This window comes from Hemitrygon akajei, chromosome 7 (genome assembly GCF_048418815.1).
Source record: "Hemitrygon akajei chromosome 7, sHemAka1.3, whole genome shotgun sequence".
In the NCBI taxonomy this organism is placed as follows: domain Eukaryota; kingdom Metazoa; phylum Chordata; class Chondrichthyes; order Myliobatiformes; family Dasyatidae; genus Hemitrygon; species Hemitrygon akajei.
Window position 1 is genome coordinate 110091174 of NC_133130.1, and position 27410 is coordinate 110118583.

The 27410-nt window shown below is 39.2% G+C and overlaps 1 protein-coding gene across 2 annotated transcripts in view; it reads left to right on the plus strand.

Moving 5' to 3' along the window:
* znf292b (zinc finger protein 292b) overlaps positions 1-27410 on the plus strand; it is a 219553-nt gene that overhangs the window by 81148 nt on the left and 110995 nt on the right. Inside the window, exons 2-3 of one of the 2 annotated variants that reach the window (XM_073051707.1) lie at positions 2660-2814; positions 22957-23035. In XM_073051707.1, the coding sequence (XP_072907808.1) occupies positions 2660-2814; positions 22957-23035 (234 nt within the window). Of the gene's footprint in view, positions 1-2659; positions 2815-22956; positions 23036-27410 lie in introns of those variants that run through there. The other variant, XM_073051709.1, reaches the window with a different exon arrangement.

The following is a 27410-nucleotide window of genomic DNA, read 5'->3' on the forward strand; positions in this document are numbered from 1 at the left end:
TACAGAGAAAATTTACAAGGATGTTGCTGGGACTGGAGGACCTGAGTTATAAGGAAAGATTGAATATGTTAGGACTTGGTATTTCTTGGAGCATGAAGATTGAGGGGAGATTTGAGAGAGGTATACAAAATTATGAGATGTATAGATAGGGTAAATGTAAGCAGTCTTTTTCCACTGCGGTTTGGTGGGACTACAACTAGAGGTTAAGGGTGAAAGGTGAAAAGTTTAAGGGGGGACGCAGGGAAACCACTGAGGATTATGAGAGTGTAGAACGAGCTGTTAGCGCAAGTGGTACATGTCTTGATTTCAACATTTAAGGGAAATTTGGATAGGTACATGGGTGCAGGGATATGGAGAAATTTGGTCTGGGTGCAGGCTGATGGGACTAGGCAGTTTCAATGGTTCAGCATGGACTAAGTGGGCCAATGACTCTATAAACTTTGAACTTCACCACCACTACTACTACTACTACCACCACCACCTGCTGACTACTACTACTACTACTACTACTACTACTACCTGCTGACCGTTGGGAAGCCCAAAGTATAATCCCAGCGAAGTGAGTGCTCCCTTTACATTTTAAGTTTGACACTTATGACCTACGAGGTCACTCCTCATTCTTCTAAACTCCAAAGATTACAAGGCTTTTGTTTTAAGCTGGTCATTATAGGGCAATCTTCTCATTCAGGAATTTGCCCAAGTGACTCTCTTCTGGATGCCTCTAATGCTGGCACTTGTTTCCTTGTTTAAGTGATAGAAAACTGTATGTGTGGTCTCACCAATACTTTGTAAAACTATACTAATATTTATTTAAACTTAAAACCCCTAACACTTAGACCAATGTGCCATTTAGCTTAATTATTTGTGTTATCTGCATGTTAATCTTTGTGAGAACAGAAAACCACTAAATATTGTACAAGAAAACTTGGATCCCTCTATTCTTCACTCATTTGTAGTTCCTCTGATTAAGGTAATAGCCTGTATTTTGTTAAAGTGGATAATCACACATTTGCCTTCATTTGCATTTGCCCACTCACTCTTCCCATTGTAGAGTCCAGATATTGTCATCAGTAAACTTGGACACCCTACATTGTGTCTCCTCCTGAAGGTCAAAAACTGATACTTGGGTCACTTCATTAATTACCCTTTCTAGATGAGAAAGATTCACTTGTTCCTGACCAATAATCAGTCTCAGTCTGTTGGTCAATCATTGACACTGTATGTTTGGTAGTCTCAATCATAAGGTCCAGAAATCCTTCTGAAACCTAATTGCCTCCCCTACTCACTCTCACTAGATACCTGACCAGGCTTCCTTTCCATATTGAATACCTTCATTATTCTGTCTTTATCCCTTAATCATGTGTTTATCTAGACTTTTTATTACATTTTGCAGAAATAGCCCGAGTGCTTTTCCTACATTACAGCAACATTTTGAAAGTACTTTCTTCACCATAAACTGTTGAAGAATTGTTTTGTGTAGTTGTGAAAAATGTTAAATGAATATCTCTTGGTTCAGTGCCTGGCCTGATTATTCAACAGTGAGGAACTTTTGGATACTGCATTAACGCAAGCAATTGTTGAACTGTTTGCTAGTCTGAATTGAGAAGTTCTTAAGGTTAGAATAAATTAGCTGCTTGTGGATCAAATTTTTGGGAGGTTTTGGGAAGTATTATGTCAAAATTTTGGTCTCTAATTTTTTTTCCCCTGTAACTTTACAAATCAGAAGTGATGCTAGAAACCATAATACAGTGGATTCTGGTTTATTGGGACACATCGGGACCAGTACATTTTGGCTCAATTAATTTTGGCTGCCCCAGCTAGCAGAAGTTTCATGGAAATAGTTAACAATGTATAAAAAGGACTAACTATTGTTTGAGTAGCAAATGATTTAAAATGAAGTATAGAACAAATTAGGACACTACCAATACTACTACAGTACTTTAAAACGACATTAGTTTATAATAGTTATCAACAGAGGAGTTCATCTAGTGTGCTTTTGACTGTAAATGAACAAAATTGGCACAGACACCTAGTATGGATAGCAGACTGCCTTCATACAATTGTTTCAATGATTTCATTCTCCAAATCTTCATTTTCATTGTAACATTCAAGATGATTGTCAATACTTTCAAATTTTTTGTCGTTTCTAGCTTGTTGAAGTAGTGAAAAAGTTTCATTTTTCACTCCCAGCCGTTTCTGGCATCTCCAAGCTTGAATGCTTGAAACCACAGTGAGCAAAACAGCTATGGATTGTCTTACTGCTTATTTATCAGCAACTATCAGTGACAAAAATCACTGCTTTTTAAAGACACACACAAGCAACTGATGCTATTTAAAAACTGATCTCTGTAAGCACAGTGTAGTGTCTAATGGCCACACAAGTACATGCAACTGACATTAGTTAGAAACTGTTCAGTAACCATCTCCTGTCCCAATTAAGTGGCATAGTGTCCCAAATAAACAAAGGGAATCCAGCTATTTTCTTGATTGGTTTTTGTTCTTAAAAAGTTGTCCCAAGTAAGTGGCTGCCCTGATTAACCATTGGGCCAATTAACTGGAATCCACTCTACTTGTTGTTATAAGAGGTGATTGGTGGACTGAAGTGGTGGGGTGACAGATGATTCTTGTGTCTTCATTGACTTCTAACTTTTCATTTCAGACACTTGTACAGTATGCTGGGAAGTGGAAGATATCTGAAGATCCTTTACCTTTATTGGAAGTGTATACTGTAGCCATACAGAATTACTCAAAAGCACGACCTTGCCTCACTGCTGAGTGTGAGAATGTGTGCTTTGTGCTTGACCGACTAGCATTGTAAGTACTACCAACAACAGGTAATGGGAATAGAATTTCTATTAAACCCAGTACTTGTGTGATCTTTGGGTAATATTAACAATAACATCAGTGCTATATAGGTGAACAACCTTGCAACAAGAATCTTACATATTGTGCAGAATGGTCTTGATTTTTTAATATTGGAGACAGGTGGATGTTTGAATACAAATTTGTGTTTACAACTGACTTCCATAAATGTTACCTATTGTGAATTTCATCATTCTTCAGTTCTTTTAAATGTGTGAAAACATAATTGCCAGAAATTTCCATTTTCTCACTTTTGTTTCTTTTTCTTCCTCAAACTTCTCAATTGCGTAAAAGAAATTCTATCAGTAAAAGTGTTGTCCAAAAGAAGACAGCCAAAGAGTAGACTTCCTGAATACCATTGTTGGAATATCCAGCTTTTCAAAATGCAGATGACCTTCCTGCCACAAGCAGTGAGTCTTTTGGAACATTCAGACATGAACTGACAGGTGGCAAGTGACAATAGCTCTACATTGGTATTCGGAAAAGGATGTTAACAAGAATCAGTCTAGCCATCTACCTTTAACCTTCAATGGATTTCCATTGCTGAATCCTCTGTCAGCATCTTGAGGGTCTTCAGTGACCTGAAATTTAACTGGACTAGTCACACAAATACTGCGGTTACAAGAGCTGGTCCAAGGCAGTGAGTAACTCACTTCCTGACACCCAAAGCCCTTTCTGTATTGCAAAGAACATTATCAAGTGCATGATGAATATTCTCAATTTGCCTGAGTAAGCATATGCCCAACACTTACCAACAATGTAGACGTCATCCAGGACAAAACTGGCACTGCGTACATCACTTTTATCATCCATTCTCTCCACCAATGGTGCACAGTGGCTGCTCTGTAAATCAGTTAAAGAATGCACTGCTGTATTTACAGTAGCATGCAAAAGTTTGGGCACCTCTGGTCAAAATTTCTTTTACTGTGAATAGTTAAGTGAGTAGAAGATGAACTGATCTCCAAAAGTTATAAAGTTAAAGATGAAACATTCTTTTCAACATTTTAAGCAAGATTAGTGTATTATTTTTGTTTTGTACAATTTTAGAGTGAAAAAAAATAAAAGGTGTACCATGCAAAAGTTTGGGCACCCCAAGAGAGTTGAGCTCTCAGATAACTTTTACCAAGGTCTCAGACCTTAATTAGCTTGTTAGGGCTATGGCTTGTTCAAAGTCATCGTTAGGAAAGGCCAGGTGATGCAAATTTCAAAGTTTTGTAAATACCCTGACTTCTCAAACCTTGTCCCAACAATCAGCAACCATGGGCTCCTCTAAGCAGCTGCCTAGCACTCTGAAAATTAAAAAATTATGCCCACAAAGCAGGAGAAGGCTGTAAGAAGATAGCAAAGCGTTTTCAGGTAGCCATTTCCTCAGTTTGTAATGTTATTAAGAAGTGGCAGTTAACAGGAACGGTGGAGGTCAAGTTGAGGTCTGGAAGACCAAGAAAACTTTCCAAGAGAACTGCTCGTAGGATTGCTAGAAAGGCAAATCAAAACCCCCGCTTGACTGCAAAAGACCTTCAGGAAGATTTAGCAGACTCTGGTGTCGTGGTGCACTGTTCTACTGTGTAGCGACACTGGCACAAATATGACCTTCATGGAAGAGTCATCAGAAGAAAAGCTTTCTTGCGTCCTCACCACAAAATGCAGTGTCAGAAGTTTGCAAAGGAACATCTAAACAAGCCTGATGCTTTTTGGAAACAAGTCCTATGGACTGATGAAGTTAAAATGGAACTTTTTGGCCGCAATGAGCAAAGGTATGTTTGGAGAAAAAAGGGTGCAGAATTTCATGAAAAGAACACCACTCCAACTGTTAAGCACGGGGGTGGATTGATCATGCTTTGGGCTTGTGTTGCAGCCAGTGGCACAGGGAACATTGCACTGGTAGAGGGAAGAATGAATTCAATTAAATACCAGCAAATTCTCGAAGCCAACATCACACTATCTGTAAAAAAGCTGAAGATGAAAAGGGAATGTCTTCTACAACAGGATAATGATCCTAAAAACACCTCAAAATCCACAATGGATTACCTCAAGAGGCGCAAGCTGAAGATTTTGCCATGGCCCGCACAGTCCCCCGACCTAAACATCATCGAAAATCTGTGGATAGATCTCAAAAGAGCAGTGCATGCAAGACGGCCCAAGAATCTCACAGAACTAGAAGCCTTTTGCAAGGAAGAATGGATGAGAATCCCCCAAACAAGAATTGAAAGACTCTTAGCTGGCTACAGAAAGCATTTACAAGCTGTGATACTTGCCAAAGGGGGTGGTACTAAGTACTGACCATGCAGGGTGCCCAAACTTTTGCTTTGGGCTCTTTTTCTTTTTTGTTATTTTGAAACTGTAAAAGATGGAAATAAAAAAGTAATCTTGGTTAAAATATTAAAGAAATATGTCATCTTTAACGTTATTGCTTTTGGAAATCAAGGCATCTTTTACTCACTTAGCTATTCACAGTAACAGAAATTTTGACCGGGGTGCCCAAACTTTTGCATGCCACTGTATTCAAGCCACATCACTTGCCAGACCTGCAGCTAATATTAGCAAGGATCGAGGATAGGTGGCATGGGAACACTACCACCTGCAGGTTTCCCTCCAGGTGGCACTCCATCTCTGATATTTCATCCTCTCTGCATGTAATTCCTGGAAATCACTATCCAACAGCACTACAGTCTTCAAATAAAGGACTGTAACAGTACGAAGAGATCATCCACCACCACAATCTCAAGGGCAATCAGAGGTAGAAAATAAATGCATATGTTGCAGTGACATTCAAATCCTGGCGGATGAAGAAATGAAACAAATTGAAAATGGTTGAGTCTAAGATGGTTGTGCAGTTTTACGGGGTCAGCCAGCTATATAATACAAACCACTTGCCTGAATCACTCACAAGAAATGTATTTTTGTTGCATACATTGAAAAATGTATATAAAGCTACAGTTTTTAAAAGCTAGCTGTTTGTGCATTCTGAGGGCAAAATCTCACACTTTGAGTCAAACAGCGGATGTATTTCTTACTTTCTGTCCTTAGTAGTTACTATATGTCATTTTCATGTAGTCTCCTTGTCTAATTTGACTAAATAAGGCTACCAAGACAGTTAAACATGGTATCCAAGCTAAAGCTTGCAAAGTTGGAACGAACAAGCATAAAGCTTGAAAATAGAACCTTTCTGAATCAAGCAGAAGATGTCTAAGGCATTGATAAGGAAGGGATGAGTAAGCTAGTAAGAAACAAACACCAACTTTAAGTACATCCTCTGTTAACTAAAAATATAAAGATAAGCAAAACTAACTTGCAAAATAACATGAAAAATTGCAGTAAAAATAAAGAAATGAAGTATTTTAATGGAAGCAGAAAAAAATAGAAATTGTAGGAGACTACAGATCTAGAGTTAATGAGGTGCTCATTAGTAAGAAAACAATATATTTAGAAATTAAGAAGAAATGAAAGATGAAGATGTTTGTCCTAGGGTTTTGAAGGAAGTGACTAGAGAGGTTATAGATACACTGGTTATCATCTTCCAGGATTCTGTAAATTCTTATGTGGTTCCCACAGATTGAAAGTTAGCAAATGTAATCCAAGTTCTAAAGTCCTCCAGCTGTGACCTAACCAATGTTATGTTGAATTATAACCTCTTTGCTCTTATTCTATGCCCCAGCTAATGAAAGTAAGAACCTCATGAGCCTTCTTTACCATCTTGTCTACCCAGTTGCAGTTTTACCTGATCCTTGGCTTCATCTGTTCTGGAATACTCCAAAGGGGGTCTGACATTCATGGCTTGTTTCCTACCTTTACTTGTTCTCCCAGATTACCACACATTTATCCATATGCCATTGCTCTGCTCATCATACCAACTTTTCATTATTGTTCTGTATTCTAAGACTATCCACCTAGCTATTTAAAATTCTCTGTCTGGACCCCACTGAGCTCCTCCCCTTGGCCTCCAAAGCAGCCAGAGGTACATCTTATCAGGGCCTTTGGATTTATCCACATTTATGTCCACCAAGACATCTAATACATACTCCTTTTAATGACAATGTTGTGTTCCAGAATTTCACTCTGTCTTCCTCCTTCCTAACCATCACCAAATTCTTTGATTACAATGTCCTTCTCAATAGTTAGTATGGATGAGAAGTATTTAAAATGTCACTTCCATTTTGTGGCTCAGTCCTCTGATCTCTAATGAACCTTAGTATTTCTCTGATTTCCTTCTTGCCCCTAATCTATTCATAAAGTCACCTTCCTTAATCTTGTTCGTTACACCCCACTATTCAGAAGATGGTCTTTATCTTTAGCTCAGCAAGGACTGTGGAATGGTGAAAGTCAGTCCCTCCATTTGCGTGTATTTCCCACAAATATATTCATTGTGGAGACTGAGGTTCTTCAACTTCCCACTTCCCTTATTGACCAGAGTTATCACTGGATTTCTTTCCTGAAAGGATTTTAGTGACCAGATGGGATTTTATGACAAAACTGCAGTTTCATGATTACCAAAATGACTAAAATAAGCTTTTTACCAGCTTCAAGCTTGATGGCTACCATAGGGAGATCGGAGTTTGTGTCAGTGGATTGTGGTTCCAGATTCTGAATTGGTTGTGTTGACATTTTATGTCCATTGTCCCACCATCCTACTGTTAAGATGTTAAATTTTTCTAAGTTAATTCTGACAGTCGAGGGATTAATAAAGCATTTCATAATCCACTTCATTTTTAATGTTTTGCCACTACATTTTCAAACTGCCAAACAACAAACTTCTCAGCAACGTGATGAAAAATTCCACTGTAGTTTTGCTAAAAGAAGGCTGGCATGTTGTGGCCTTTGATGCCCTCCGTTGGTCAGGGCCGATCATGGATGTTGCATCCTAGCTGTCACAAAGTCAGTATGCTAGCCAGTGCAGTACGATATGGGGAGCAAGCTGATGCCTGTACAGCAGGCTACTCTCTCCAGTGCAGCCAATGAATCCAAAGGAATGGCAATGACTGAAACAGTTAGTTAGCAAAGTCATCACAGGAATTGCTGGTCAGCGTTGAAATCAATATAGGACTGCCTTAAGGACTTCAGCTCTGGATTTTACCTTGGGGTATACTCCTGAAGTCTTTCATCTGACTCAGCCGGATGGTTGCGGAGGTTTGAGATCAGAATTTTCTTTCTCCTAGGTGAGCTGCCAATCACGGCTGACAAGCCCATCTGCCCGAAGTAACCTGCCTTTGCCCCTTCTCCTGTCAATAGAAATGGTTCAGGCAGGCTTAATAGCTAAGCTACACATGAAGGCCAAGAGCTGAACTTGTTTTTCAGAAGGTATTTGAGGCATTTGCCATCAGGAGCATTTAATAGGTAGTGGAAGCTTATCCTCCCTACCCTCCCCCCTTCCCCCTCCACCCAATTTTATGGAACCAGCAGCCTTTAATCCATTAATTTTATCTGTTTCCAAAGTAAATGGAACAGCAAACCCTATAGGATCACCAGGGCAAGGATGAAAGTTTTATAAAATCTGAAGTTAACACAATATAAGAATTTCATGCAGTCTGATTGAATATTTCTGATCAAACATTTACAAGGTTTATTCTAAAAAAAAAATTATTTCTAATTGATTGATTCTGTGCTGTAATCCCAGTGTATTTTTTGTCCTATTCGGAGGATCACAATCATGGCTTCATCTCATTTCATCTCATTATTAAAAACTGGGTCATACCGCGGGTGGATGGGCATGTGCAGTGTAATCTTTTTAGCTGCATTTGGCTGATGTGGAACTATAGTAGGCCTGCACAATACTGTCAGAATTTAATATCAGAAAATTAATATCAAAATCAACTTAAGATCATTGTTTGCTTTTGGCCCTTTGCCTGTAATGTGTATGATGAAAAATGACCTTGAAGTTTTGAAGTAAGTAGATCTCCCACTTCATAGCCTGGAGTTGATATTAAGTAATTAAATATTTTTGATGTATTTGTGTAATATTCCTGATCTTTTTTAAAACCTATGATGAATCAGAATCAGGTTTATCTACACATGAAATTGTTAACTTAGTAGCAGCAGTTCAATGCAATACATAATATAGAAGAAGAAAAAAATAAGTAAATATTATTCAGTATACTTTATACAGTATACATATATTGAATAGATTAAAAATGTGCAAAAAACAGAAATTCTATATATTTTTTTAAAAAGTGAGGTAGTGTCCAGGGGTTCAATGTCCATTTAGGAATCGGATGCTAGAGGGGAAGAAGCTGTTCCTGAATCGCTGAGTGTGTGCCTTCAAACTTCTGTACCTCCTACCTGATGGCAGCAGTGAGAAAAGGGCATGCCCTGGATGCTGGCGGTCCTTAATAATGGACGCTGCCTTTCTGAGATACTTCTCACTGAAGATGTCCTGGGTACTTTGCAGGCTAGTACCCAAGATGGAGCTGACTAAATTTACAATGCTCTGCAGCTTCTTTCGGTCCTGTGCAGTAGCCCCTCTATGCCAGTCAGTGATGTAGCCGGTCAGAATGGTCTCCACGGTATGCTTGCCACTATAGAAGTTTTTGAGTGTATTTGTTGACATACCAAATCTCTTGAAACTCCTAATAAAGTATAGCCACTGTCTTGCCTTCTTTATAACTACATCAATATGTTGGGACCAGGTTAGATCCTCAGAGATCTTGACAGCCAGGAACTTGAAACTGCTCACTTTCTCCACTTCTGATCTCTCTATGAGGATTGTGTTCCTTTGTCTAACCCTTCCGGAAGTCCACAATCAGCTCTTCCACAATCCAGAAGTTGTTTATTTTATAGTTCCCAATCTAAATCTGTGGGAAACAATTGCTTTTAATGGTAATCATTCTTCTTGATATTTTGTATTTTAAATGTTGGTTTAAATTATCCAGCATAAACAGTATCTTCAGAATCAGATGTAATATCACTGGCATATGCTGTGAAATTTGTTGCTTTGTAATAGCAAGAGGCACCACGGTAATGTAGTAGTTAGTGTGACGGTTTTACAGTTCGGGTGTTGGGAGTCTGGAGTTCAGTTCTGGCGCCCTCTATAAGCAAGTTTGCACTTTCCTTCCTGTGTGCGTGGGGGTTTCCTCCTGGTTCTCTGGTTTCTTCCCACAGTCTAAAACTGTACCAATTAGTAGATTAAGTAGTCATTGTAAATTGCCTTGTGATTAAGCTAGGGTTAAATCGGTGGGTTGCTGGGTGGTGCACCTCAAAGTGCCTGGAGAGATTGTTCCATGCGGTGCCTCTAAATAAATAAAATAATTTTAAAAACTGTAATTATAACAAGTATATATGACAAATAAATTAAATAAGTAGTTCAATAAGAGAGGGAAAAATGTGAGGTGGCAATTCATTCAGAAATCTGATGGTGGAGAGGAAGAAGCTGTTCCTGAAATGTTAAGTGTGTGTCTTCTGGCTGCTGCTGAACCACTTCCTTAATGGAGGCAATGAGAAGAAGGCAGATCCTGGGTGATGGATGTACTTAATGATAGAAGCCATCTTTTTGAGGCATCGCCTTTTGAAGATGTATTTGAAGCTGGGGAGGCTGGTGCCCATGATGGAGCTGCTGAGTTTTCAACTTTTTCCAATCCTGTGCAGAGGCCTCTTAACCAGACAGTGATGAAACCAGCTAAAATGTTCTCCACGGTATGTACGTCTGTAGAATTTACGAGTGTCTTTGGTGCATACCAGGTTTCCTCAAACTCCTAATGAAAATAGCCTCTGTTGTGCCTTCTTTGTAATTGCATCAATACGCTAGGCCCAGGATAGACCTTCAAAGACATGGGAAAATTTGCAGATGCTGGAGATCCAAAGCAACACACACAAAATACTGGAGGATCTCAGCAGGTCAGGAAGCATCTCTGGAGAGAAATAAACAATCAATCTTTCAGGCTGAGACCCTTCATCTGGACTCATCAGGTCCAGATGAAGGGTCTCTGTCCAAAACGTCAACTGTTTATTTCTTTCCATAGATTTTGCCTGACCTGCTAAGTTCGTCCTGCATTTTGTGGGAGTTGCTCTGGATTTCCAGCATGTGCAGAAACTCTTTATGTTTCTGATTTCTCAGTCATAATGTTGTATGTTACTTTTGGATCACCCCCACAACCTCCTTCCCTCCAGAGAAAGCAAACAGTCTATCGAGTTTTTCTTTATAACTGTAATCTCCTCTGTGCCCTCTCCATTCAAAAGATTTTCTTCCGATAGAGTGGCAATGAGAACTTGTGCAGTACTGAAGCTGTGACCTAACTAACCTTTTTATAAAGTTATACCATGATGTTCCAACTATTATATTCTCTGTTAAGACCCATGAAAGCAAGCATCTTGTACATTTTCTTCACCACCCTCTCTGCGTGTGTGGTCGCTTTTAGTGAGCTAAGACTTGTACCCCAAGGTCCATTTGTTCTTCGAAATACCCAAGGCCCTACCATTTACTGTGTATATCCTACTCTTGTTGCCCTCTCAAAATGCATCACCTCTTTCTTTTAAATTGGGATATTCTGAGTGCTTTTGTTCTTGAAAACATTTTTTGTGATCAATGTTAGCTCTTAGGGAAATAACTGGAGTACGTGCTTGCAGGGATTAGGAAGAAAGTATTTCTGTGTTTCATACCTAAATTAGACATTTAAGCAATAACAAATTACCTCAGTGAAAGAAAATCAAAAATAAAGTAAAGTGAAAGCAGTTCACAGTGTAACTTTAAAAGAGCTCTGTGAATGCGGCTGATTAGTGTGTTTCAAGCCTAGAGGTGGAGCAGCAGCCAGGAAAGTCCATTGTTTTTTTTAGAAACAAGGTCAAAGGAGCATTTCTAATTGGTTGATGTGCCTCATAATTAACCAAAATAAAGAAGGCAAAGGTAAACAAGAGTGTGACCTTTTGGAGCAGCTTTTTTTGGAAGTGGCTGTGTGTGCGTGCTGCATTTGAAGGTTAAGTTCAGGAGTTTATGGCTGAAGAGGTTTTGAGAAGGCAGAGTGAAGGTATAGGTAAAAACAGGCAGATAGATTATCCTTAATCTTTAGATTTCGTCAGAGCAGTGGGTATACTCAGAATCATCCAGGATGCTGAGAACGTTATAAATAAAACTTAGAGTAAAATGGTCAGGCCAGATGTGCAGGCTGCAGGTATTTGGGTGACTACCAAGGAAAAACGAAAAGGGAATAGGGAAAAAGTGGTTTGAGTTCAAGTTCAAGTTTATTGTCATTCATCTGACTGCATGTATGCTGCTGAACAAAGCAATGTTCCTCTGAACAAGGTGCACAACAAATTACAGATAACTCACACAAAACATTAAGTAATATTACCACAAATAATAAAATATATTTAGAAGATTGACATTTAGCATAAGATTCACTTACGACACAAGTTTAAAAAGTAGACAATGTAACACTACTGCCACTTCATAACTGTTGAATCCTGGATGGCGGCAGGGAGTTCAGTAGTCTCACGGCCTGGAGAAAGAAGCCGTTTCCCATCCTAACAAACCTTGTCCTAATACTACATACCTCCTGCCGGATGGTGGCGGGATGGATTCATAGAGATTGTGCAATCGATGCGAGGGGCCCTTGACAATGATAAGGGCCCTGTGTATGTAGCGATCCTGATAAGAATCTCAGATCGGCGGAAGAGAGACCCACACGATCCTCTCAGTAGACCATGCAACCCTTTGTAGGGTCTTGCAGCCAGTTGCCTTGCAATTCCCATACCAGATGGTGATGTAGCTATTCAGGACACTCAATGATGCTCCTGTAAAAATTGGCTAGAATGGGTGGGGGTGGGGAGGGGAACGGCTCACCTTAACCTCCTCAGGAAGTGGAGATGTGCTGCACTTTGTTGACTAAAGAGGTGGTGTTGAAGGACTAGGTGAGATCATCCATTATGTGCACTCCCAAAAACTCAGTGCTCCTAACTTTCTCCAGAGAGGAGCAGTTTATGTACAGTGAGGAGTAGTCAGTCATGTTATCACCCCTGTCAGTAACAGGGTACTATTGGGGCAATGACCTTTCTGAGAATGGCAGCGGCAGTCAGGTCAATGGCATAGTGACCAGCACTGAGGATCAGCAAGGAAGGGTGGAGTTAACCTTAGCAACAGTGATTAAAAAAAAATTCAATGGTGGTATAGTTAGACATTACTATGGCTGCAGATGAAACTTCAGGATGGTGTGTTGCCTCTTTGGTGTCAGGGTAAAGGATATTACATTGGGAGGTTCACTAGTACTGTGGAAACACAGGACATTCTGAGGGGTGTGGCTGTGGTGAGCTGCCAGAGATTGTGGCCACAATGGTACCAATTACGGTCAGGAAGCGAGATGAGGTCCTGCAAGCTGATTTTAGGTGGTAAGTTTAAAAAATACAGAAGTTCTGAATTTGTAATCTCAGGATTTTTAACCATGCCATGTGCTTTTGAGGTAAGAAATGTTCTGTAGGTGGCTAAGGAGCTGGTAGAGGTGGATGAGCTTCAGATATATGGACAATTGTGCTGTCTTCCAGGGCAGGTGACACTTGTACAAGAGGGACAGATGGCACCTGAATTAGAGAACCAGTATGCTCACATGGAGGTTTACTAGAGCTACTTGGGAAGGTTTAATCTGGAGTGGCAGGCAGTGAGAACCAGAGCAGCAGATCAGCAAGTTGATGGTGATGTATATGTTATGACCAGTAAGTCTGAAAGGAAGGACAGGCCAAGGGCTGGTTGGTCAACACAGTGTGGCATATGAGATGAAGTGGGTTTATTTTAATGAAAGGAGTATTATGGGTAAGGCAGATAAGTTTAACGACTGCATTAGTACATGGAACTGTGATGTTGTGGCCATTACAGAGATTGCTTGTGAGAGGGGCAGGACTGGCACCTCCATCCGGTTTTCAGGATTTTAGAGGAGATAGGGAGGTTAAAGAAGGGGAGGAGTTTTGCATTACTAATCAGGGGGAAATATTACAGCTGCCCTCAGAGAACATAGTGAGTGTTCATCCATTGGGGCCACACATGGATAGAACTCAAAATAAGAATGCAGACACTCTGTTGGGGATTATACTTTGTTTCTCAATAGATACTGACAGATAGATGAACAGATAAATAGACAGATAATAGAAAAATATAAAAGCATTGTGGGCTGAAGGGCCTTTTTCTGCAGTCTGTTGCTCTATGACCTATGAAATTTCAAGGCAAGACGGCAGGAAATCTCTCACGTAACTACGAACTTAATGAATTACAGGCATTTTATAAATATGGTTTTCCCCTTTTTGAAAAAAGTTAAACTAGCAGTTCAAGTAATGCCTTGTGATCAGCCTACTCAGTTCAGTAAAGGGTATTCAGTACTGTACACCTATACAATCTACACATAAGCAGTTTAAGAATAGAGAAGTCTGCCAAATTAAATTAAAATAGATAGTATTGCATATGTTGGTTCAAGAGGTCAGAATCCTAGAAATGTTCTCACCATAATAAATCTGTTGGAGTTTAGATTTTATTTCATAATATCTAATTCTATTTTATTTACACTTTTCCAGAACGTCCTTAATGCTTCATTGCCTTACATATAGCAAACAAATTAAGCTAGTTACATCTTGCATAGCAAGTAGACAAGTCAGACTTGTCAGTATTCAGTGGCACAGAATTAACAGAATAACATATTTATTCAATGCTGTTTTGAAATTGAATTATTCCATCATGAAGAAAATCCAGCATCAGAGCACAGGGGAATTTCATGCTTGAAAATTTAATTATCTGTTTATCAGCTTAAGACTACTACTGTCACTAATTCTTCTACCTTGACTATTGTATTTAAGGCATGCATAAAACATATGTTCATTAGTTTTAAAGTGTTTGTACTTTTTTACTGGAATTTATCCTTTTTCAATTGCCTGGATATGGTGAAAAGTGTCAGGGAAGCAAGGGCTCTCATTCCCTCTAACCATTGTCACATTGACTATGTCATAATGGTTCCTGACTTAAACTCTGATTATCTCCTATCCATTAGTTGAAATCTTGTCATTCTTCAGCATTCCAACTAATAACAAGAATATATTCTTTCACTAAAGAGTTTCAGTGTATTGCATTAATTAAAAACTAATCAAGATTTTTTTTATTATTGATGATCAGTAACAAAAATTATTCCTTTTTCATAAGTCAGCTTTCTGATGCGTCCTCACTGATTCTCCCATCCTTATCACCAGGAGTTTATCTGTTGGAAGCCACTTGTACTCTCCACTACAGTTCTTTCATAAGATGGTTGATTATAGACATTTCTGAAGAAAAGTCTTCAGCAATACCTTATATAATAAATACTGCAATAAAAGTGCATGAACTCTTTATGTAGAGTTTACAGGGTCCTGCATGTGGCATGAATGTTCAGAAATATGTCCCCTGTGATATTTAAATATCCATTGATGAAGCCTATGATTGATGGGCATCTATATAGAATAATTCTGGGGGGAAAGCTTCTTTATTCTGTTAATACAGTGGCATGCAAAAATTTGGGCACCCCGGTCAAGATTTCTGTTAATGCGAACAGCTAAGTGAGTAAATGATGACCTGATTTCCAAAAGGCATAAAGTTAAAGATGACACATTTCTTTAATATTTTAAGCAAGATTACTTTTTTATTTCCATCTTTTACAGTTTCAAAATAACAAAAAAGAAAAAGGGCCCGAAGCAAAAGTTTGCGCACCCTGCACGGTGTACTTAGTAACACCCCCTTTGGCAAGTATCACAGCTTGTAAATGCTTTCTGTAGCCAGCTGAGAGTCTCTCAATTCTTGTTTGGGGGATTTTCACCCATTCTTCCTTGCAAAAGGCTTCTAGTTCTGTGAGATTCTTGGGCCATCTTGCATGCACTGCTCTTTTGAGGTCTATCCACAGATTTTCGATGATGTTTAGGTCGGGGGACTGTGAGGGCAACAGCAAAACCTTCAGCTTGCGCCTTTTGAGGTAATCCATTGTGGATTTTGAGGTGTGTTTAGGATCATTATCCTGTTGTAGAAGCCATTTCCTTTTCATCTTCAGCTTTTTTACAGACGGTGTGATGTTGGCTTCGAGAATTTGCTGGTATTTAATTGAATTCATTCTTCCCTCTACAAGTGCAATGTTCCCTGTGCCACTGGCTGCAACATAAGCCCAAAGCATGATCAATCCACCCTCGTGCTTAACAATTGGAGTGGTGTTCTTTTCATGAAATTCTGCACCCTTTTTTCCCCAAACATACCTTTGATCATTGTGGCCAAAAAGTTCCATTTTAACTTCATCAGTCCACAGGACTTGTTTCCAAAATGCATCAGGCTTGTTTAGATGTTCCTTTGCAAACTTCTGATGCTGAATTTTGTGGTGAGGATGCAGGAATGGTTTACTTCTGATGAGTCTTCCATGAAGGTCATATTTGTGCAGGTGTCACTGCACAGTAGAACAGTGCGCCACCACTCCAGAGTCTGCTAAATCTTCCTGAAGGTCTTTTGCAGTCAAGCGGGGGTTTTGATTTGCCTTTCTAGCAATCCTATGAGCAGTTCTCTCGGAAAGTTTTCTTGGTCTTCCAGACCTCAACTTGACCTCCACTGTTCCTGTTAACTGCCACTTCTTAATTACATTACAAACTGGGGAAACGGCTACTTGAAAACGCTTTGCTAGCTTCTTATAGCCTTCTCCTGCTTTGTGGGCATCATTTATTTTAATTTTCAGAGTGCTAGGCAGCTGCTTAGAGGAGCCCATGTCTGCTGCTGTTGGGACAAGGTTTGAGGAGTCGGGGTATTTATAAAACTTTGAAATTTGCATCACCTGGCCTTTCCTAACAATGACTGTGAACAAGCCATAGCCCTAACAAGCTAATTAAGGTCTGAGACCTTGGTAAAAGTTATCTGAGAGCTTAAATCTCTTGAGGTGCCCAAACTTTTGCATGTGCTCCTTTTCTTTTTTTCGCTCTAAAATTGTACAAAACAAAAATAATACACTAATCTTGCTTAAAATGTTGAAAAGAATGTTTCATCTTTAACTTTATGACTTTTGGAGATCAGTTCATCTTCTACTCAATTATTCATAGTGACAGAAACTTTGAGCAAGGGTGCCCAAACTTTTGCATGCCATTGTATATTTAGTAATTCTTCAAAAGGTAGATCAGGTGATTCAGCAGCCATATTGATACTTAGGTCTTTCATTTGAACATGGAGATCTTGTAAAATTTCAGTCAGATTACAGTGTACTCTTCTGATCACTATTAAGAATGTGATGGTAGTTACAACTTCCAAATTTTAAGAATTATTATTGTTACGTTCCCAGTAACCGGGTGACTTACCAGCAAAGATAGAGAGGTCCGCTGAAGTCTGATGGTGCTATTTTCAAACTTTTTTATTTATAAAGGGGCACAAACGTATGGTTAATACAAAACATTCAGATCATATACGTCATCAAAACTCAATCTAAAGCACAGGTATAGTAATAATCAATCAGAAATAAGCTCTATCGTTGTCTAGGGGATAATACTGAGTCCAGTGGAATATAAGAGTCACTCAAAATCTGCAGGCTTTCCCGTTTTGGGAACCACTGGCATTTCACGTGTTGGAGAGAGAGAGTGGTGAGAAAGAAGGAACACTTGCCCATCGTCTTTGCGAAGCAAATCCCTGTTGCTAGTTAAAACGGTTTTCCTTTGGTTTCAGCCACAGACTCCCGATCCGGAATCTAACGCACGTGGCTTCCTTCAAAATGGCTTCCCGCTCCGACGGGAAGCGCTATCGTGTCTTCTTCGTGTGTCTCCTTGGTGCGTCTGAGGCCCCGCCTCGGCAGCCCACCTTTTATCTGGACTGGCAGGGTTGTAGATGTCAATCAGGGTGGGGGTGAGGCAATCTTTCCCCATCACCCAGCCCACGTTGCCCTGAGGGTTTGCACGTAGTCCAGTCCCTTATTCCACAAAGGTGTCTCCCAAGACAATGGCCATGTCCGTGGCTTTTGTCTGGCTGAGAGGCCAGACCACATTCCAAACCGTAAGGCTTCTCTCTCTCTCTTGCGATTCTCACAAAGGAGGGGGCTGGGGTCATAACATTATAAAGCAAATCAACTTAGATTTATTGCATCTTTTTTTGAGAAAGATAGACCAGCATGGATTAGAATAGAACTAGATAAAATAGGAGAAAATACACCAGAAGATTTTATATATAAATGGGAATCTAAATGGATACGGGAAAAGAAAGAATCTCCTGTATTAAAACATTTGATTGACTAATGGAATAAGATAAATGTTGATGATGAGACAAAGAAATCTTTATTAGCAAAGAGATCTTTAATTCAAAATAGACTTACTCCTTTTACAATGGATAATCAACTTTTATATAATTGGTTTCAAAAAGGGATTAGATATATAGGAGATTGTTTTGAAGGAGGTATATTAATGTCATTTGATCAATTAATGAATAATTATAAAGTATCAAACAACACTCTTTTTTGTTACTTCCAATTAAGGGCTTATTTAAGAGAAAAATTAGGTCAAACAATGTTATTACCGAAATTTAATGAAATAGAAACTTTAATTCAAAAAGGAAAAACTAAAAAATTTATTTCTTGTATGTATAGCTTGATTCAAAAACAGGCAATTAAACAAGGAATCCATAAGTCAAGACAAAAATGGGAAAGTGACTTGAATATTAAAATTGAAGAAACAAATTGGTCAAGACTATGTCTTGATAGTATGACAAATACAATAAATGTCCGGTTAAGATTAGTGCAATATAATTTTTTACATCAATTATATATTACACCACAAAAAATAAATAAATTAAATCCAAATTTATCTGATCAGTGCTTCCGATGTAACCAAGAAATCGGTACTTTTTTACATTCTACTTGGTCTTGTTCTAAAATTTAACCTTTTTGGACAAATTTAAGAGTTTTATTGGAACACAACTTCCACATAATCCAATATTATTTTTATTAGGTGATATTGAAGGGATAAAATCGAAACCCAAATTGAATAAATATCAGAAAGAATTCATAAAAATTGCACTGGCAGTAGCCAAAAAGGCTATTGCAGTTACTTGGAAATCGGATTCATACTTAAGTATCGATCGTTGGAAGAATGAAATTTCCAGCTGTATTCCACTTGAAAAAATTACTTATAATTTAAGAGATAAATATGAAACATTTTTGAAAATTTGGCGCCCTTATTTACAAAAGACAAGATTAAATATATAGGTGCTCCGAAGATAAAATAATTGATTATTTGGGGAAAGAAATAAATATATATACTAAAAGTTATTACAAACTCCATGGAGCATGTGGGGATCTTCTGATATCCAGGCACTCTCTCTCTCTCTTTTTTCCTTTTTCTTTTTTTTCTATAGGGATGTTGGGGGGAGGGGCTAAGGGGAGGGGGGAAGGGTATATATTTTTTTTCTTTCTGTAATCATTTGAAAACTCAAAGAAAAAAGTTTTTAAAAAAAAGAATGTGATGGTACCGGAGGGGCTGGTGAGGAGATTGCCAGGGATGAAGAATTATGTTTAAAGGAGAGAGTGTTTAGTTTGGTGTTGTTTGCTTTTAGAATGCAGGAAGACCTGGTACATTTATCTCGGGTTTACAACATTCAGGAGGCTTCTTAAGTGGACCTGGCACCCTTGGAACAGAACTTGATAACAAGGGAGTTCAAAGTAAACTTATTATTTAAGTATCATAGGTCACCATATGCTACCATAAAGATATTGCTTCCAGGCATTTACAGGAAATTAAAAAAATACAATTGAATTAATGAAAAACAAAAACAGACAAATGATGAATGTGCAATAAAAGACAAACTGTGAAAATACTTTTTAAAAAGTAGATAAATAATACTGAGTTGTAGAGTTCTTGAAAGTGTATCTATAGGTTGTGGAGTCCGTTCAGCATTGAGGTGAGTGAGGTTAACCATGCTGGTTCAGGAGCCTGATGGTTGTAGGATAATTATTTTTTTCTGAATCTGGTGGTATGGGACCAAGTGGAGTGCGAAGTATCCAGATGAAGAGACTTAGCCCGAAACGTTGACTGCTTACTCTTTCCCATAGATGCTTCCTGGCCTGCTGAGTTCCTTCAGCATTTTGTGTGTGTTAATTTTCATTCAAATATACATGGATACAGCCAAATGAAACAGTATTCCTCTAGGGCCAAGGTGCAAAACGTACACAGCACATTCAAAATATCAAGCAAAAAAGCATATAGTCATAGAAGAAAGAGACATATATATTCCAAGACCCTGAGTGACATATCCTGGAAATTGATTGTACAGCAGTGGTCACCAACCTTTTTAAGCCCAAGATCCCCTACCTCGGCCTTAGTGAAAGGCAAAATTGACCCTATTAAATCGGTTCGTCACACATATGTGCACCGGGCAGAAAAGACCGAAAGTAAAACCCCGCAAGCCGGAAATAGAAATACTGTATGTATACCAGGGATCACCACCCTTTTTTGCACTGCGGACCGGTTTAATATTGACAATATTCTTGCAGACTGGTCGGCGGGGGTGGGGGGGGGGGGCAGTTGTTAAATACGACCGGAATACAGCGATACTAAAAGCAGGTTCCTTATGTCCAGTCTATTCCGCAATTTAGTTTATGTGGCTCTCAGCACTTAGCTTCTGTCCCGCTTGCTCACGTTTTATTCGCTCAAAAAATTCAACGGGTTTGTCTTTAAGTGCAGGGTGCTTGGACTCAAGGTGCCGAAGCAGCTTTGAGGGCTTCATTGCCTCATTAGATAGCCTCCTGCATGCCCAACGCCAGACGCCTTGGCCAGATGCGGCTGGTCGTGGGTGGGGTGAGATGACAAGGTAAGGGCCGAAGGTCCCCGTGCCAGGGCCGTGGCGATCGCAGTCTGGAGAGAGCAACCGAGCGAGCGAGGGGTACGACAGGGTGCCCGCCCCATTTGTAGGATCTATCAGCCGATAAAAGTTTGACTCGAGGGATGATTTTCAGTAGATCTGAGCGAGGTAGCTGCTCTGCTACTTACGAAACCCTAAGCCCGAATTAGGTTGTCTGCAAATATTTTAGCAACGGGTTCCCCACGAACATTCGCTGTGCTAAACAGTTTCAGAGGCGGCGCCCATCTGTCTGCACTACAGGCCAGTAGCATTGGCACTTCCTGCCGGCTGCGCGAGGCGGCCGGCTACCCAAGGACAACCAGTGATCCCTACCGCGAGGGTATCACTGCGTTTAGACGACTGATGACCTTGCGTGGGTTCAAGTTCAACAGTGGGCATGACAGGAAATGAGGAAAGGTGCAGCTGACTCATATCATTTCATATCGGCAAATCACAGGTACTGATGAAGGGTCTTAGCCCCAAATGCAGACTGTTTAGTTTATTCTATAGATGCAGTGGCGTGTGGTCAAGTGGATAAGGTGTCGGTCTAGTGAGCTGAAGGTCGCTAGTTCGAGCCTTAGCTGAGGCAGCATGTGCATCCTTGAGCAAGGCACTTAACCACACGTTGCTCTGTGACGACACTGGTGCCAAGTTGTATGGGTCCTAATGGCCTTCCCTTGGACAACATCAGTGGTGTGGAGAGGGGAGACGCAGCATGGACAAATGCAGTTCTTCCATACAACCTTGCCCAGGCCTTAGTCATCATCAAAAATCGATGGACAGCCGAAGAAGTCTATAGATGCTGCTTGGTGTGTTGCACAGGAAGATTACGTCTTTGAAGAAGGTCTTCGGTTCTCTGCTGACCCTTAAGCAAGAAGCTATTGATTGCTAAAGTAGATTTAGTCAAGCATTATCAGTGCAAGTAATTATCAGCAGAGTGTACATTGAAGCTTATTTGACAATATATGACACTTTTTTTCATTATTAATGTTGTGCAGAATTTGCTTCTAAAAGTGAAATTAAAGCAGTTTGATGATGGAATACATTGGCATTAATGCTTAGATAGTAGATTCCAAAAGTATTACTGTTTGACTCTTGGCAGATTGTTTCAGAAAGTGTGGTTTAAGTTCCAGTACTGGATTTTGCAACCATTTGCTTCTGAATCCTATGCAACTGCTGTTCCATTTTCTAATCTGCAATCACATTAGGGCATTGTACAGGATAATTTGGGATAGTTTCTATTTCCAGTAGTTAATGAGCTGGTAACTAGAGGAGGTAAACTGGAAAAATATTAAAAGATTATGGAAAAGGCTGAGATGATGTTTTGTCCAAAAGATTTATGAAACAAATGTAATGCCAGATACTATTGGTAAAAGCAGAAACCTATTCCTTGGAAAGGCAAGTTGATAAATACTGCAGGAAGAATGATAAAAAAGCAAGAGAGTACAAATATGGATAGTTGGGCAACTCTGCCAGTACAATTGTTTGAATAGCCTCATGCTGTAAAACACTGAATATCATTAGATTTAACTTTTACCATACTGAAAATAACCTTTGCATGAGATGCTGGTTACTCTGTATAGAGGCTAATCAGCATAATTGCAGTGTTTGTTCCCTATATAAAACCAAGCATTTATAATCTGTTATTGTTAATGTTTTCAGTTTTGTAGAACTTGCTTTGATTTTTTTTGTGTAAAAAACAGAAGGCTGAATTCTGCATGGTGGATAATTTGAGATAACAGCTTGCATTATTTTAATTAAAAAACATGTATTAAGTGAAGGACTTTGATGTTTTTAGGCTGCTTTTTTGTTGCTTTAAATTTATTTTCAGGATTGTGTTATTTAGTCATGTAGATGACTCACAAATGTCTGTATTGAATGGATTATGCCCCTTTTGTAAATTGATGTTCAGGATACACTGCAGGTTACAGTCAAATAAATTTATTACATCTGTGTAGCATGATCACAATTTATGTCCCAAATGATTTATACATTCATAATAATTATTTTTGTTCTGTTATTGGTCTGCTCATTTTTCAAAATGTTCAAGAATTGATATGTAGTTATTATCAACCACAATATCAATTTGGTGCTTAAACACTAAATTCATTTTTTATTTTGCATGATGTTTGAAAGATCATTATGGTAGCCCAAATATGTACATTTTCTGTTTTGAGGTGAGTATATTCTGACAGGGTATTTGCACAGATCTGATCATTGCAAATTTGGAGCTTTTACAGAGGTGATTTGACCTGAAAATTGCCTTGACAGTGCTGTTGTGTGTGTTAAATTGAATAATTTAATTCTAATCTTTTTAATCCATTCAGGAGCTGCACTGAGCTTTTGCTTTGCCTGCCTGATGAAGTACCAGACACACTTTGGGAGCAGTTTCAGGCCTGTGTACAAGTAAGTTGATCTGATTGTGAAGTGTGTGTTTTCCAAACATTTAATTTCATTATGTATCCTTGGTAAACAGGTTACTAGGCTTTTTATTTTAGCAAATTGAGTAGAACAAGGAAAGTATTTTAAAAATGTAGATTTGAACACCAGCTTTCAGTTTGTATTAATCTGTTAACTCATTGTACAATCCTTGCAGTTATGTGCAGTACTCCCTTTTGAAATTTTAATTTTATTAGAATCAGAATCAGGTTTAATAGCACTGGGATATGTTGTGAAATACATTGTATGTATTACATTGTAATGCATGCAAAACTATAAATTAAAATATTACAAATTACAGTACTAAAAAATATTGAGGTAGTGTACATGTGTTCATTGTCTATTAGGAAATCTGATGGTGGAAGGGAAGAAGCAGTTACCAAAACACATCTTTGATGGTAGCAATGAGTACATCGTGGCTGATGAGAATCCTCAATGACTGATGCTGCCTTTCTGAGGCATCACCTTTTGAAGATGTCCGTAATGCTGGGGAGACATCCATGCATATGTTTTATATAGAACTCCCAACATATTTGGCTGGCTTAACATAAAGAAGCGAAATGGGCTGAGAAGTGGCAGATAGAGTTCAACCCAGATAAGTGTGAAGTGGTTCATTTTGGTAGGTCAGATATGATGGCAGAATATAGTATTACAGGTGGCTCCCGTTTTTTGAACATTTGCTTTATGACACCTCGCTGTTACGGAAGACCTACGTTAGTTACCTGTTTTCGCTAACAGAAGGTGTTTTCACTGTTACGAAAAAAGGCAGTGCGTGCCCCAAGCAGCCAAGCTCCTCCCCCAAAACTGCAATGTAGCCGCGATAGCTTAAACACGTGCCTGTGAGCATCTGTGCTTTATGTCGATTTATTTTGTGCATCCGTTAGCAAGATGAGTTCTAAGATATCGGAAAAGCCTAAAAGCGCGTAAGGGTGTTACACCTAGCGTAAAACTAGAGATAAGCTTTTTGATTATGGTGAACGAAGTAAGGACATTGTCCACGCGTCGAACCATTTGCACTATTTATACGCAGAGAGAAAGAATCTTGAAAGCTGCCGATGTTATGGTTGGTTCTGCTCATAGCAAAGTGGTCTCTCTTAGTCGGCATCCAATAATGGATAAAATGGAAAATCTATTGCTTGAGTGGATTGATGGGTGTACAAAGCGTGGTGTTCCGTTAAGTTATCTTATACTTAAGGAGAAATCAGTCGGTCTTTATAATAAGCTGAAGCAGAAAACACTGGACGATCGTGATGAAAGTATTGCGAAAGTGGAATTTAAAGTTAGTCATGGGTGGTTTGATCGGATTCTGAGGCGAGGTCAACTTCATAGCTTAAAGTTTACTGGAGAGTGTGCTTTGGCTGATACTGAAGCTGCCAAAAAGTTCCCAGCAGAACTGAAGAAAATAATCACAGAAGGTGGTTATTCGTATAAGCAAGTGTTTAACTGTGACAAAACTGCAATTTATTGGAAAAAATTGCCGAGCACCCCAACCTCCGACGACTCAGCCTAACACACCATCATCAGTGTGCTTGCTGTCTTCCCGATTCCGATAAGTGAAATTACACTGTATATACATTATTTCTACTTTATATAGGCTGTGCATTTATCATATCATTCCTGCTTTTACTATATGTTACTGTTATTTTAGGTTTTATGTCTTATTTGGCATGATTTTGTAGGTTATTTTTTGGGTCTGGGAATGTTCACAAATTTTTCCCATATAAATAAATGGTAATTGCTTATTTACTTTACGACATTCCGGCTTATGAACTGTTTCATAGGAATGCTCTACCTTCGGATAGCAGGGAACACCTGTAATGGTAAGACTCTTGGCAGTGTGGAGGATCAGAGGGATCTTGGGGTCTGAGTCCATAGGACGCTCAAAGCAGCTGCGCATGTTGACTCTGTGGTTAAGAAGGCATATGGTGTATTGGCCTTCATCAATCATGGAATTGAATTTAGGAGTCGAGAGGTAATATTGCAGCTATATAGGACCCTGGTCAGACCCCACTTGGAGTACTGAGTTCAGTTCTGGTCGCCTCACTACAGGAAGAATGTGGAAACCGTAGAAAGGGTGCAGAGGAGATTTACAAGGATGTTGCCTGGATTGGGGAGCATGCCTTATGAGCATAGGTTGAGTGAACTCAGCCTTTTCTCCTTGGAGCGACGGAGGATGAGATAGAGGTGCATAAGATGATGAGAGACATTGATTGTGTGGATAGTCAGATGCTTTTTCCCAGGGCTGAAATGGTTGCCACAAGAGGACACAGGTTTAAGGTGCTGGGGAGTAGGTACAGAGGAGATGTCAGGGATAAGTTTTTTTACACAGAGAATGGTGAGTGCTTGGAATGGGCTGCCAGCAACGGTGGTGGAGGAGGATACGATAGGGTCTTTTATGAGACTTTTGGATAGGTACATGGAGCTTAGGAAAATAGAGGGCTATGGGTAAGCCTAGTAATTTCTAAGGTAGGGACATGTTCGATACAACTTTGTGGGCCGAAGGGCCTGTATTGTGCTGTAGGTTTTCTATGTTTCTAAGCTTTTTTTTCCACATTTCACAGGCAAATGTTATTTGTTTCTTGGACAAATGGATCCAGTTATATCATTGTTTGACCCTTTATTTGATAAAGCAGTGACAAATAAATTTTATTTTGGTGAATTGTAAAGACGAAAGAAAGTATTTTCAAATGGCATGAAATAATTTATGATTATAAGAAGATTTTGTGATTCTCAGAAGCTACTCAAGGCTTTTTGTGAATTCAGGATATGAACCACCTGCCACAGAATGCATACACTGTAACCTGCAATACATACTCAGTAGCCAGTTTATTAGGTACCTTTGGTACCTAATAAAGTGGCCATTGAGTATACGTTTGTGGTCTTCTGTTGTGTAGCCCATCTGCTTCAAGGTTTGACGTGTTAGGCATTCAGAGATGCTCTTCTGCACACCAGTGTTGTAATGCGTGGTTACTTAACTGTTACTTTCCTGTCATCTTGAACCAGTCCGGCCATTTTCCTCTGACGTCTCCCATTAACAATGCGTTTTCACCCACAGAACTGCCACTCACTAGATGTTTTTTGTTTTTTTGCACCATCCTCTGTAAACTCTAGAGACTGTTTTACATAAAAAGAACCCAGATCATCAGTTTCTGAGATGCTTAAATGCCCAGTCTGGCACCAATGATCATTTCAAGGTCACATTTCTCCCTTTCTGATGTTTGATCTGAACAACATCTGAACCTCTTGACCACATCCGCAGGCTTTTATGCATTGATTGCTGCCTCATGTTTGGCTGATTAGATATTTGGATTAATGAGCAGATGTACAGGTATACCTAAAATAGTGGCCACTAGCTCTTTTTTTTTGTAGTAGTTCCTGTCCACCCCATTGTCAAGATGTTGATGTTGGAGAATTTAGTAATGTTGTAATTGGGGATCATCATTGATTGATGCTTGAGTATTTGAGATTGCTATTTCCTATTTGTTATCCTGAGGTAGGTTGTGCAGCACAGTCATTAACTCGTTCATTATCTTGGGCAAAGAAGCATATTGATATTATCCATGGTCTTTTGAAATCCAACAAATGCAACACAATGGAACTACAAGGTCAGAACTACCTCTGAAGAATGGAAACAGAATTGAAGTTCTGGGTTGATGAAAGCACATGGAACTAGATTTTATGATCATCAGCAGGTGACTGTAATGGAGAGAAGGGTTTTGACAAAATGGTTGAAGTTGGCTGGGGTAGGACATTGACCTGCACTGATGCTCTGGGATGGAAAATCTTTGCTGACAGCATTCACAATCATCATTTTTTTGTGCCAATTCCCATTCCTACAGATTTCAGTTTCATGATGCTTTCTCGTTGCCTCACTTTATTAAATATTGCTTTGATCCCATGGACACTTAGTCTGCAATTTAACTCCTGGATCTTTTAGACCAAAACCTGGAGCTCAGTTCCTTTGTTGACCTCAAATCTTGTATCATTAAGCAGGTGTGACATTTGGAAATCCTATTTATGGCCCTTACTATCACTTTATTGTTCGGAACTCAAGGTAAAAATCTGTGTTATTAAAGTATGCATATGTCATCAAATACTACCCTGAGATTCATTTCTTGCAGGCGTTCACAGTAGAACAAAGAAATATAATAGAATCAATGAAAAACTACACACACAGATTGACAAACAACCAATGTGTAAAAGAAGAGACTGTGCAAATATGAAAATAAATAAATATATAATACTGAGAACATAAGTTGTAGAAGTCCTTGAAAGTGAGCCCATAGGTTGTGTTCAGTGATCATCTCAGTGTTGAGGCAAGTGAAGTTATCCATACTTGTTC